The sequence below is a fragment of the Somniosus microcephalus genome, chromosome 11, assembly GCF_052327205.1.
Source record: "Somniosus microcephalus isolate GS21.2 chromosome 11, FLI_Smic_1.0, whole genome shotgun sequence".
NCBI lineage: Eukaryota > Metazoa > Chordata > Chondrichthyes > Squaliformes > Somniosidae > Somniosus > Somniosus microcephalus.
In genome coordinates, this window is record NC_140997.1 from 239,019,242 (window position 1) to 239,032,547 (window position 13,306).

At 49.4% G+C, this 13,306-nt stretch overlaps 1 protein-coding gene across 1 annotated transcript in view; it reads right to left on the bottom strand.

Moving 5' to 3' along the window:
* rft1 (RFT1 homolog) overlaps positions 1-13,306 on the bottom strand; it is a 55,182-nt gene that overhangs the window by 24,541 nt on the left and 17,335 nt on the right. The window contains exons 5-6 of the mRNA XM_086000014.1: positions 13,200-13,301; positions 2,472-2,606 (exon numbers count right to left, since the gene is read on the bottom strand). Of these exons, the coding sequence (XP_085856140.1) occupies positions 2,472-2,606; positions 13,200-13,301 (237 nt within the window). The remainder of the gene's footprint in view (positions 1-2,471; positions 2,607-13,199; positions 13,302-13,306) is intronic.

Here is a 13,306-nt window from a genome sequence, read left to right on the forward strand (position 1 = left end):
TGAATGACAACCAAAAACTCCCATACCTACTGGGGGAGGAGAGAAGCTGTGTAACGCTGGCGGCACACTATGTTACAGCTTGCCATGAACAGAGGGACAACCAGTAAACTAAGAAAAGAGTATATATAAATAATGCGATTGTATATTTATACACTCAGGGATATACCTGTTTATACACTGTATGAATAGAACTGCGTTTGTGTTCAACCATAAATGTATTATGATGCTTTGGCAACATAAGATGTACCTTATCATGCCAATAAAGCGATTTGAATTTGAATTTGAATTGAGTGTGGGAGAGGGTCAGTGGGGGGAGTGTGGGAGAGGGTCAGTGGGGGAGTGTGGGAGAGGGTCAGTGGGGGGAGTGTGGGAGAGGGTCAGTGGGGGGAGTGTGGGAGAGGGTCAGTGGGGGGAGTGTGGGAGAGGGTCAGTGGGGGGAGTGTGGGAGAGGGTCAGTGGGGGGAGTGTGGGAGAGGGTCAGTGGGGGGAGTGTGGGAGAGGGTCAGTGGGGGGAGTGTGGGAGAGGGTCAGTGGGGGGAGTGTGGGAGAGGGTCAGTGGGGGGAGTGTGGGAGAGGGTCAGTGGGGGGAGTGTGGGAGAGGGTCAGTGGGGGGAGTGTGGGAGAGGGTCAGTGGGGGGAGTGTGGGAGAGGGTCAGTGGGGGGAGTGTGGGAGAGGGTCAGTGGGGGGAGTGTGGGAGAGGGTCAGTGGGGGGAGTGTGGGAGAGGGTCAGTGGGGAGTGTGGGAGAGGGTCAGTGGGGAGTGAGGGATAGGGTCCGTGGGGAGTGTGGGAGAGGGTCCGTGGGGAGTGAGGGAGAGGGTCCGTGGGGAGTGAGGGAGAGGGTCAGTGGGGGAGTGAGGGAGAGGGTCAGTGGGGGAGTGAGGGAGTGTGGGAGAGGGTCAGTGGGGGAGTGTGGGAGAGGGTCAGTGGGGAAAGTGTGGGAGAGGGTCAGTGGGGAAAGTGTGGGAGAGGGTCAGTGGGGGAGTGAGGGAGAGGGTCAGTGGGGGAGTGAGGGAGAGGGTCAGTGGGGGAGTGAGGGAGAGGGTCAGTGGGGGAGTGAGGGAGAGGGTCAGTGGGGAAAGTGTGGGAGAGGGTCAGTGGGGGAGTGAGGGAGAGGGTCAGTGGGGGAGTGAGGGAGAGGGTCAGTGGGGGAGTGAGGGAGAGGGTCAGTGGGGAAGTGAGGGAGAGGGTCAGTGGGGGAGTGAGGGAGAGGGTCAGTGGGGGAGTGAGGGAGAGGGTCAGTGGGGGAGTGAGGGAGAGGGTCAGTGGGGGAGTGAGGGAGAGGGTCAGTGGGGGAGTGAGGGAGAGGGTCAGTGGGGGAGTGAGGGAGAGGGTCAGTGGGGGAGTGAGGGAGAGGGTCAGTGGGGGAGAGGGTCAGTGGGGAAAGTGTGGGAGAGGGTCAGTGGGGAAAGTGTGGGAGAGGGTCAGTGGGGGAGTGAGGGAGAGGGTCAGTGGGGGAGTGAGGGAGAGGGTCAGTGGGGGAGTGAGGGAGAGGGTCAGTGGGGGAGTGGGTCAGTGGGGAAAGTGTGGGAGAGGGTCAGTGGGGAAAGTGTGGGAGAGGGTCAGTGGGGGAGTGAGGGAGAGGGTCAGTGGGGGAGTGAGGGAGAGGGTCAGTGGGGGAGTGGGTCAGTGGGGAAAGTGTGGGAGAGGGTCAGTGGGGAAAGTGTGGGAGAGGGTCAGTGGGGAGTGTGGGAGAGGGTCAGTGGGGGGAGTGTGGGAGAGGGTCAGTGGGGGGAGTGTGGGAGAGGGTCAGTGGGGGGAGTGGGAGAGGGTCAGTGGGGGAGTGTGGGAGAGGGTCAGTGGGGAAAGTGTGGGATAGGATCGAGCTCCCCACCGCTTCAAACTAACATAGGTTGTAAAATGCCCAAAAATGGGAGGAGGAATTTCACTGGAATACAAAAACCTCAAAACTGAAAATGGCACAGCGTGGCACGGGCGCGGGGCAGCGTGGCGCGGGGCAGCGGTGCACGGGAGCGGGGCAGCGGTGCACGGGAGCGGGGCAGCGGTGCATCGTGGCACGGGAGCAGTGCAGCGTGGCATGGAGCAGGGCAGCAGTGCAGCGTGGCACGGGCGCGGGGCAGCGGTGCACGGGAGCGGGGCAGCGGTGCACGGGAGCGGGGCAGCGGTGCACGGGAGCGGGGCAGCGGTGCATCGTGGCACGGGAGCAGTGCAGCGTGGCATGGAGCAGGGCAGCAGTGCAGCGTGGCACGGGCGCGGGGCAGCGGTGCAGCGTGGCGCGGGGCAGCGGTGCACGGGAGCGGGGCAGCGTGGCGCGGGGCAGCGGTGCACGGGAGCGGGGCAGCGGTGTGGTGCTGCGAGGGTGTGAATTAATGTTGGAGGATATTTTCTGCAGACCTGATTCAACAATGATTAATAGATGAATCAGTGACAGTGGCGTGTGGGGGTGAGGGGGCGGTGGTGAGCGAGTGCTGGTGAGCGGGGGTGGGGGCAAACTGGGACCACATCACTTACCTGATGAAAGAGGCGTTTAGGCAGTAAGTCAGTGAGTGTGGAGAGGGGGAAAGATTTCCTCTGTGCTTCCTTTGAACCAAGAAACTTCACAAAATACAGCCCGTAGCAAGCGAGGAGGCAGCTCGAGTACACCAGCTGTCGGAGAAAGGAAATGGTTGGGTTAGCGTCTGTTTACACAGGTCGTGGCAGCTGGTTACTGTAGACAAACCGTAGAGAAATTGCAGGGACAGCCTTTATAGCAAGGTGTAATGAGGTCTGGAACCGAGCAGTCCTGGTGGAAACCAAAGCGAGCATCGGTGATCCTAGCGAGATGCTCTGTTGCGTCAAACCTGGGAACCGAGGGTGGCCAATAAATGCCACATCCCAAGAATAAATTTTAAGAACTTCACACAAATCGCCCGAATTTTAGAACAACTTGTGATTCAACATGTATTGAAATATTCTGAGACCTGGAGAAACAATTCAATATCTTACTGTCAAACTACAATCATCTTTGGGCCAGCGGAGCTGCTGTTGCACCTACTGTTTGCCACTAGAGGGAGCCAGTAACTACAGCAAAAACGCCCGATCTGGAGATCCGGAAAAACGCCCGATCTGGAAAACACCTGGCCCAGGAAACACGGGAATGTTCCGGATCGCAGATCGGCACTCCCGCTAAACCATCTCCAGCATACGTTACGGGTTTTTATTTACCATTTACGTCGTGAATAACTTGTCGCTACTTTTACATCAAAACCATAACTCAAGCTTCAAACTTGCTCGTTTTTTTTTAAGCTTGTATCGATAAACTGCGCTGTTCCAGAACATTCAGCATTACACAGTCCCAGAAAATCATTTCACGTAAAGTAACCAAACAGATTCACTTAATAAAAGGCCTTTGGAACTCAACAACTTCCAGCAGCCCAGTCGTGTGGGAAGAGTTTGCTCTGGGGAGTCTGGGTTCCACATACTGGGAGTACAGAAATGACTGAATCAGTTCCACTCCAGCTGTGGATGTTGCAAGATTCAAAGCAGCAAATGTATTGCTGACACTAACCGCTGTGATTACTGACAGGGTGAATGAGTACTTCAGCACGAGTCTGCGGAGCCTGGAGACCGTCCGGCCAGGAGCGTGTTGTGGCTGCTCATGTGCCTAGCTGGAGCGTGTGAAGCCTGTGGCACATTTCCTCTCTGCTTGCTGTTGTTTTCTATCAGCTTGCTGCTTGCCTGGAGAGCGGAGGTGGGAGGACACTTTCTACCCAATAAACTTGTTAACAATCTGTGACCCACACACAATGCAGCTCTCACCCAGAGTTTATTTTTTATTCGATCATGGGATGTGGGCATCGCTGGCAAGGCCAGCATTTATTGTCCATCCCTTTGAGAAGGTGGTGGTGAGCCGCCTTCTTGAACCGCTGCAGTCCGTGTGGTGAAGGTACTCCCACAGTGCTGTTAGGGAGGGAGTTCCAGGATTTTGACCCAGCGACGAAGAAGGATCGGCGATATACTTCTAAGTCAGGATGGTGTGTGACTTGGAGGGGAACTTGGAGGTGGTGGTGTTCCCATGCGCCTGCTGCCCTTGTCCTTCTAGGCGGTAGAGATCGTGGGTTTGTGAGGTGCTGCCGAAGAAGCCTTGGCGAGTTGCTGCAGTGCATCTTGTAGATGGTACACACTGCAGACACGGTACGCCGGTGGTGGAGGGAGTGAATGTTTAAGGTGGTGGATGGGGTGCTGATCAAGCGAGCTGCTTTGTTTTGGATGGCATCGTGCTGCTAGAGTGTTGTTGGAGCTTCTTCGGCAGCACCTCCCAAACCTGCGACCTCTTCCACCTAGAAGGACAAGGGCAGCAGGCGCATGGGAACACCACCACCTCCAAGTTCCCCCATTCAAGTCACACACCATCCTGACTTGGAACTTTATCGCCGATCCTTCATCGTCGCTGGGTCAAATCCTGGAACTCCCTACCTAACAGCACTGTGGGAGTACCTTCACCACACGGAATGCAGCGGTTCAAGGAGGCGGCTCACCACCACCTTCTCAAGGGCAATTAGGGATGGGCAATAAATGCCGGCCTTGCCAGCAACGCCCACATCCCATAAACAAATTAAACAAAAAGCAAGGAAGTTATGATGAACCTTTATAAAACACTGGTACAGTCTCAACTGGAGTAGTGTGTCCAATTCTGGGCACCGCACTTTAGGAAGGATGTGAAGGCCTTAGAGAGGGTGCAGAAAAGATTTACAAGAATGGTTCCAGGGATGAAGGACTTCAGTTACGTGAAGGGGTCTAGACAGAGTAGATAGAGAGAAACTGTTCCCATTGGCAGAAGGGTCGCGAACCAGAGGACACAGATTTAAGGTGATTGGCAGAAGAACCAAAGGTGACATGAGGGAAAACTTTTTTACTCAGCAAGTGGTTAGGATCTGGAATGCACTGCCTGACAGGGTGGTGGAGGCAGATTCAATCGTGGCTTTCAAAAGGGAATTAGGTAAGTACCTGAAGGAAAAAAATTTGCAGGGCTACGGGGGAAAGGGCGGGGGAGTGGGACTGGCTGAATTGTTCTTGCAGAGAGCCAGCACGGGCTCGACGGGCTGAATGACCTCCTTCTGTGCTGTAACCATTCTATGATTCTATGAGTGATTAGCAACAGTGTGGGTACTTCCAGTTTTCGGTCGGCACGTGGTGTCATGCTATGCATGAGCCGGGCCACTTGATGATGGGAATACCCAATAAATGGTAGAATACCGCTAAGTGTAGAGGAACAGGGGGACCTTGGAGTGCCAATCCATAGATCCCTGAAGGTAGCAGGACAGGTAGATAAGGCGGCATACAGGATACTTTGAGTAGATTGAGCCTAAACTCTCTGGAGTTGAAAAATGAGAGGTGAGCTCATTGAAACATACAAGATTCTGAGGGGGATTGACAGGATAGATGCTAAAAGATTGTTTCCCCCTGGCTGGAGAGTCTAGAACTAGGGGTCATAGTCGCAGGATAAAGGTCGATAAGAGATAGATGGATTTTGGACTCTAGAGGAATCCAGAGATATGGGGATAGTGCGGGAAGGTGGAGTTGAGGTCGAAGATCAGCCATGATCTTATTGAATGGCGGAACAGGCTCGAAGGGCCAAATGGCCAACTCCTGCTCCTAATTCTTATGTTCTTATGTTTCCTTTATTAGCCGAGACATAGAATATAAGAACCGGGAGGTTATGCTTGAACTGTATAAAACACTAGTTAGGCCACAGCTAGAATACTGTGTACAGTTCTGGTCACCACATTACAGGAAGGATGTGATCACACTAGAGGGCACAGAGGAGATTTACGAGGATGTTGCCTGGGCTGGGGAATTTTAACTATGAGGAAAGATTGGAGAGGCTGGGGTTGTTTTCTTTGGAACAGAGGAGGCTGAGGGGAGACTTGATTGAGGTGTATAAAATTATGAGGGGTCGAGATAAGAGTGGATTGGAAGGGCCTATTTCCCTTAGCAGAGATGTCAATAACCAGGGGGCAGAGATTTAAAGTAATTGGGAGAAGGATTAGAGGGGAGTTGAGGAGAACTTTTCTCACCCAGAGGGTGGTGGGGGTCTGGAACTCACTGCCTGAAAGGGTGGGAGAGGCAGAAACCCTCATCACATTTAAAAAGTACCTGGATATACACTTGAAGTGCCGTCACCTACAGGGCTACGGACCAAGAGCTGGACAGTGGGGTTAGGCTGGAGAGCTCTTTTTCGACCGGCACAGACACGATGGGCTGAATGGCCTCATTCTGTGCTGTAAATTTCTATGACTAAAGTCAGAGTCATAATGGCACAGAAGGAGGCCATTCGGCCCATCGAGTCCGTGCCGGCTCTCTGTAGAGCAATCCAGTCAGTCCCATTCCCCCGCTCTATCCCCGTAGCCCTGCAAGTTTATTTCCCTCAAGTGCCTATCCAGTCTCCCCTTGAAAACATTGAGTGTCTCCGCTTCCACCACTTCCGTCGGCAGCGAATTCCAGGTCCTCACCACTCGCTGTGTAAAAAAGTTTTTCCTCACATCCCCCCTGTATCTCTTGCCCAAAACCTTAAATCTGTGTCCCCTAGTCCTTGTACCATCAACTAGTGGGAACAGCCTTTCCCCGTCTAGCTTATCCAAACCCATCATAATCTTGTACACCTCGATCAAATCACCCCTCAACCTCCTTTGCTCTAATGAAAACAAATCCAGCTTCTCCTACCTGTCCTTGTAGCGAAGATCCCCCATCCCCGGAACCATTCTGGTAAATCTGCTCCACACCCTCTCAAGGGCCTTCACATCCTTCCTAAAGTGTGGTGACCAGAACTGGACGCAATATTCCAGTTGTGGCCTCACCAGCGCTTTATAAAGGTTCAGCATAACTTCTCTACTTTTGTACTCAATACCTCTATTTATGAAGCCCAAGATCCCATATGCTTTGTTAACTACTCTCTGAATATGTCCTGCCACCTTCAGGGACCTGTGCACATTAACTCCCAGGTCCCTCTGTCCCTGCACACTCTTTAAAACTGTGCCATTAAGTGTATATTGCCTCTCCCTGTTTCTTCTGCCAAGATGCATCACCTCACACTTCTCTGTATTAAATTCCTTCTGCCACGTGTCTGCCCATTCTACTAGCCTTTCTATGTCCTGTTGCAGTCAATTGGTATCATCACTGTTTGCCACACCCTTAAGTTTGGTGTCATTGGCAAATTTAGAAATTCTACTCTGTATTCCAATATCCAGGTCATTTATCAAAAAAAAGCAGTGGCCCCAGCACTGACCCTTGGGGAACACCACTGTCTACCATCCTCCAGTCTGAAAAACAGCCCTTTACCACAACTCACTGTTTTCTGTCCTTAAGCCAATTCCTTATCCAAGATGTCACTGACCCACCTATTCCATGAGCCTCAATTTTGTTAACCAGCCTTCCATGCGGTACTTTGTCAAACGTCTTCCAAAAGTACATGTAGACAACATCCATTACATTCCCTTCATCAATCTGTTGTATCCGTGTGTTAATGGAGACACGGAATGCAGGAGTTGATTTAACAAGTGTTTACTGAACAAAGTCTGGAGGTGAACTAACTATACAAGATGCTATACAGGCTTATATACCCGAGTGGTCACTACCGGTACTACAGTACACAGGGGCTTCAAAAAAACATAGTTCCTCTTAAAGGTACAGACACCACAATCCTCTCTGTTACTTCATCAAAAAATTAAATTAGTCAAACACGATCTGCCTTTTACAAATCCGTGTTGGCTCTCCTTAATTAACTTAAACCTCTCCAAGTGCCTGTTAATTTTTTCTTTGATTATTGTTTCTAAAACTTTACCCACCACTAAAAGTGGATAAATCCCCAGGCCCAGACGAGATGTATCCCAGGCTGCTGTGTGAGGCAAGGGAGGAGATTGCAGGGGCTCTGACACAAATTTTCAGAACCTCTCTGGCCACAGGGGAGGTGCCAGAGCCTAACATCAGTGGTAGGGAAATTATTGGAAAAAATTCTGAGGCACAGAATTAGTCTCCACTTGGAGAGGCAAGGATTAACCAAGGATAGTCAGCATGGCATTGTCAAGGGGAGATCATGTCTAACCAATTTGATTGAATTTTTCGAGGTGACTAGGTTTGTGGATGAGGGTAGTGCAGTTGATGTAATCTACATGGACTTCAGTAACGCTTTTGACAAAGTCCCGCATGGGAGACTGGTCAAGGTGGTAAGAGCCCATGGGATCCAGGGCAATTTGGCACATTGGATCCAAAATTGGCTTAGTGGCAGGAGGCAGAGGGTGATGGTTGAAGGTTGTTTTTGTGACTGGAAGCCTGTGTCCAGTGGTGTACCGCAGGGATCGGTGCTGGGTCCTTTGCTGTTTTAGTGTACATTAATGATTTAGATATGAATGTAGGAGGTATGATCAGTAAGTTCGCAGATGACACGAAAATTGGTGGAGTGGTAAATAGCGAGGAGGGAAGCCTCAGGCTACAGGACGATATAGATGGGTTGGTTAGATGGGCAGAACAGTGGCAAATGGAATTTAACCCTGAAAAGTGTGAGGTGATGCATTTTGGGAGGACTAACAAGGCAAGGGAATACACAATGAATGGTAGGACCCCAGGAAGGACAGAGGATCAGAGGGACCTTGGTGTGCATGTACATGGATCCCTGAAGGTAGCAGGACAGGTAGATAAGGTGGTTAAAAAGGCATATGGGATACTTGCCTTCATTAGCCGAGGCTTAGAGCAGGGAGGTTATGAAGGAGCTGTACAAAACGCTAGTTAGTCCACAGCTGGAATACTGTGTGCAGTTCTGGTCGCCACACTATAGGAAGGATATGATTGCATTGGAGAGGGTGCAGAGAAGATTCACCAGGGTGTTACCTGGGCTGGAACGCTTCAGCTATGAAGAGAGACTGGACAGGCTGGGGTTGTTTTCCTTAGAGCAGAGAAGGCTGAGGGGGGACCTGATTGAGGTGTACAAAATTATGAGGGGCATAGATAGGGTAGATAGAAAGGAACTTTTCCCCTTAGTAGAGGGGTCAATAACCAGGGGGCATAGTTTCAAGGTAAGGGGCAGGAGGTTTAGAGGGGATTTGAGGAGAAACTTTTTCACCCAGAGGGTGGTTGGAATCTGGAACTCACTGCCTGAAAGGGTGGTAGAGGCAGGAACCCTCACAACATTCAGGAAGCATTTAGATGAGCACTTGAAACGCCATAGCATACAAGGCTACGGACCAAGTGCTGGAAAATGAGATTAGAATAGACAGGGCTTGATGGCCGGCGCGGACACGATGGGCCAAAGGGCCTCTTTCTGTGCTGTATAACTCTATGACTCTATGTCTATTGTTAAACTGACCGGTCTGTAGTTACTAGGATGGTCCTTACACCCTTTCTTGAACAATGATATCACATTTGCCACTTTCCAATCCTCAGGCACCTCCCCCGCATCTAGGGAAGATTGGAAAATTATGGCAAGCCCTTCCGCTATCTCCTCCCCCAATTTCCTTAGCAACCTGGGATGCAAGCCATCTTGACCAGGTGACTTGTCCACTCTAAGCATACCCAGCCTTTCTAGTACATCCTGTCTATCAATTTTTACCCCTTATTTTCCACTTCTACCGATATTTTGTCAGCATCCACCTCCTTAGTAAACACCAATACAAAGTACTCATCGAGTATTCTAGCCTTGCCCTGCGCCTCTAAGCATATATCACCTTCTTTGTCTCTAATAGGCCCCACCCCGCCTCTTACTACCCGCTTACTGTTTACAGGCCAGTAGAAGATTTTTGGGTTCCCTTTTATGTTAACCGCCATTCTACTCTCATTCTCTCTTTGCCAATCTTATTTTCATTTTCACATCCCCTCTCAACTTATTGTATTTGGTCTGGTTCTCCCTTGAAGAATTCACCTGACATTCATCATACACCCTTTTTTTTTGTTTCATCATCTTCTCTATCTCCCTCGTCATCAAAGGAGCCCTTGTTTTGGTTCCCTTACCCTTCCCTCTTGTTGGAATGTACCTAGCCTGTACTTGGAACATCACCTCCTTGAAGATCACCCATTGTTCCATTACAGTTTTTCCTGTCAGTCTTTGGTTCCATTTTACTCTGGCTAGATCCTTTCACATCCCATTGAAGTTAGCCCTATTCCAGTTTAGAAGTTCCACTCTAGATTGTTCCTTGCTCCTCTCCATTGCTAATCTAAATCTTATGATACGATGATCACTTGTACCCAAGTGTTCTCCCACAGACACTTGGTCGACTTGGCCCACCTCATTCCCCAGCATCAGATCCAGCAATGCCTCCTTCCTAGTTGGGCCAAGAACACATTGGTCAAGGAAATTCTCCTGAACACATTTCAGAAATTCCTCCCCCTCCTTTCCCTTTACCCTAGCATTATCCCAATCGATATTTGGGTAATTAGTTGCCCAATATCACCACTCTATAGCTCTTGCATTTCCCTGCAGATTTGCTCCTCTACCTCCCTCTCACTATTTGGAGGCCTGTAGAATACCCCCAATAGCGTGATCATACCCTTTTTGCTCCTCAACTCTAACCAAATGGATTCTGTCTTTGTCCCCTCAAGAACATCCTCCCTTTCCAACACTACAATGTCTTCCTTAATCAGCACTGCCACCCCACCTCCCTTTTTTCCTTCCCTATCTTTTCTGAACACCTTGTACCCTTGAATATTAAGTGCCCGGTCCATTTTTAAGCCATGTTTCCATTATTGTCACGTCATATTGCCACACAGCTAATTGTGCTTGTAGCTCACCAACCTTATTCACCACACTATGTGCGTTTACGTACATGCATTCCAAACCCATTTTTGAATTTTTCGTAGACTAAACCAACCTTGCAGCTCAAATTATGTAAAATAGTCAATGCTGAGCATTTGTCAAATTTAGCCTGAGAGAAATGGCTACAGCACCCCGCATGATCTTGCATCGTCCGTTCATGGGGTCACATATTTGAAGAGGCCCACAAGTCAACTCGAATTTAGCGTTGGTGAACAGCTCAGCGACATGCAGGTGTTGCCTGACGGCATCGTTGCTGATTCCTACCATCACTCTGCTGATTCAAAAACAAAATACTGCAGGATGCTGGAAATCTGATGTAAAATACTGGAAACACTCAGCGGGTCAGGCAACATTTATAGAAAAAGAAACCGAGTTAACGTCTCACATTATGATGGAAGGTCATCGAGCTGAAACATTATATCTGCTTCTCTCTCCACAGATGCTGCCCGACTTGCTGAGCATTTCCAGCATTTTATGTTATATCATTCACCTGTTGATTGGAAGGTTGACAGGGCAGGCTGTACGTAGCCACGTTAGTTATCTTGTTTTTCTAGGTAACCCTCCACATCAACAGGTAGATGCCACTGTCATGGCTGCACTGGGGCAGCTTGGCTTGGGGAGGGACAAGCTCTGGTGCATGGGTCTTCTGCACCATACCTGGGATATTTGCTGTGTCCAGTGCACTGGGCCACTTCACCATTGCATGTGAGAGAACCAGTGGAAATAATCTTTCACTATTTTTAAAAAGGGGAGAGTGATAAACCCAGCAACTATAGGCCAGTCAGCCTAATGTCAGTGGTGGGGAACTTTTAGAGCAATAATCCGGGTCAAAATTAATTGGCATTTGGAAAAGTATGGACTAATAACTGAAAGTCAGAAGGGATTTGTTAAAGGCAAATAGTGTATAACTAGCTTGATTGAGTCCTTTGATGAAGTAACAGACAGGGTTGATGCGGGTAGTGTGGTTGATGTTGTGTATATGGACTTTAAAAAGGCGTTTGATAAAATACCACATAATAAGACTTGTTAGCAAAATTAAAGCCCATAGATTGATGGGACAGTGGCAGCGTGGATACAAAATTGGTTAAAGGACAGAAAGCAGAGAGTAGTGGTGAACGGTTGGTTTTCCAGACTGGAGAAAAGTATACAGTGGTGTCCCCCAGGGGTCAGTAATAGGATCACTGCTCTTATTGATATATATTAATGACCTGGATTTGGGTAAACAGGGCTTAATTTCAAAGTTTCCCGATGTCACGAAAGAGGAGGATAGGAACAGACTTCAGGAGGACATAGACTGGTGAAATGGGCAGACACATGGCAGATGAAATTTAACACAGAAGTGTGAAGTGATACATTTTGGTAGGAAGAATGAGGTGAGGCAATATAAACTAAATGGCACAATTTTAAAGGGGGTGAAGGATCAGAGAGACTTACACAAGTCTTTGAAGATGGCAAAACAAGTGGAGAAGGCTGTTAAAAAAAGCTTACAGTTTCTTTGGCTTTATTAATAGAGGCACAGATTACAAAAGCAAAAAGTTCTGCTAAACCTTTATAAAACCCTGGTTCGGCCCCAGCTGGAGTATTGTGTCCAATCCTGGGCACCACACTTTAGGAAGGATGTCAAGGCCTTGGAGAGGGTGCAGAGGAGATTTACCAGAATGGTCCCAGAGATGAGGGACTTCAGTGATGTGGAGAGACTGGAGAAGCTGGGGTTGTTCTCCTTACAGCAGAGAAGGTTAAGGGGTGATTTAATAGAGGTGTTCAAAATCATGAGGGGTTTTGATTGAGTAAATGAGAAACTATTTCCAGTGGCGGAAGGGTCGGTAACCAGAGGACACAGAGTGACGGTGATTGGCAAAAGAACCAGAGGGGAGATGAGGAGAATGTTTTTACGCAGCGAGTTGTTGTGATCTGGAATGCGCTGCCTGAAAGGGCGGTGGGAGCAGATTCAATAGTAACTTTCAAAAAGGAATTGGATAAATACTTGGAAAAGGAAACATTTTCTGGACTATGGGGAAAGAGCAGAGGAGTGGGACTAATTGTAGGTCACAGCCAATGTTCCCTTTAAGCTGCACGGCTGCACAGCACTCTGCCGCTCCCGCGCAGCCAGCTCACCGGCTCTTAAATAGGAAAAACTGTGCATGTGCGGTATTTTAAATGGGCCGTGCAGCCCCTTAAAGGGGCCTCGCACACAAAAAAATATTTAAAGGGAACATTGGTCACAGCACGCACCGATTCCACATTAAAGGGGTTTCTGTTCACCATATCGTCTGGGTGACAAAGCCTTTAATATTGGGGAGGGAGAGATCGGGCGCCGTTATCGTTCCATCACAAGTAAGCGACAATCTGCCCCATGATCGACGAACATGCTTCATGCAGACAGCGTCCCATTAATACATTCTGGACTCAGCTCTGAATTTCCAGCCAGTCAAAATAAAAAGGGAATGTTCCCAACCCACCTGGGCCAAAGCGAATATGTAGAGCCCCCAGTGTGGTACGAGTGTGACACACACAACTGTCAGCAAACACTTCGCAGCCATGGCCAGACATTCAGCAATCACCTGAA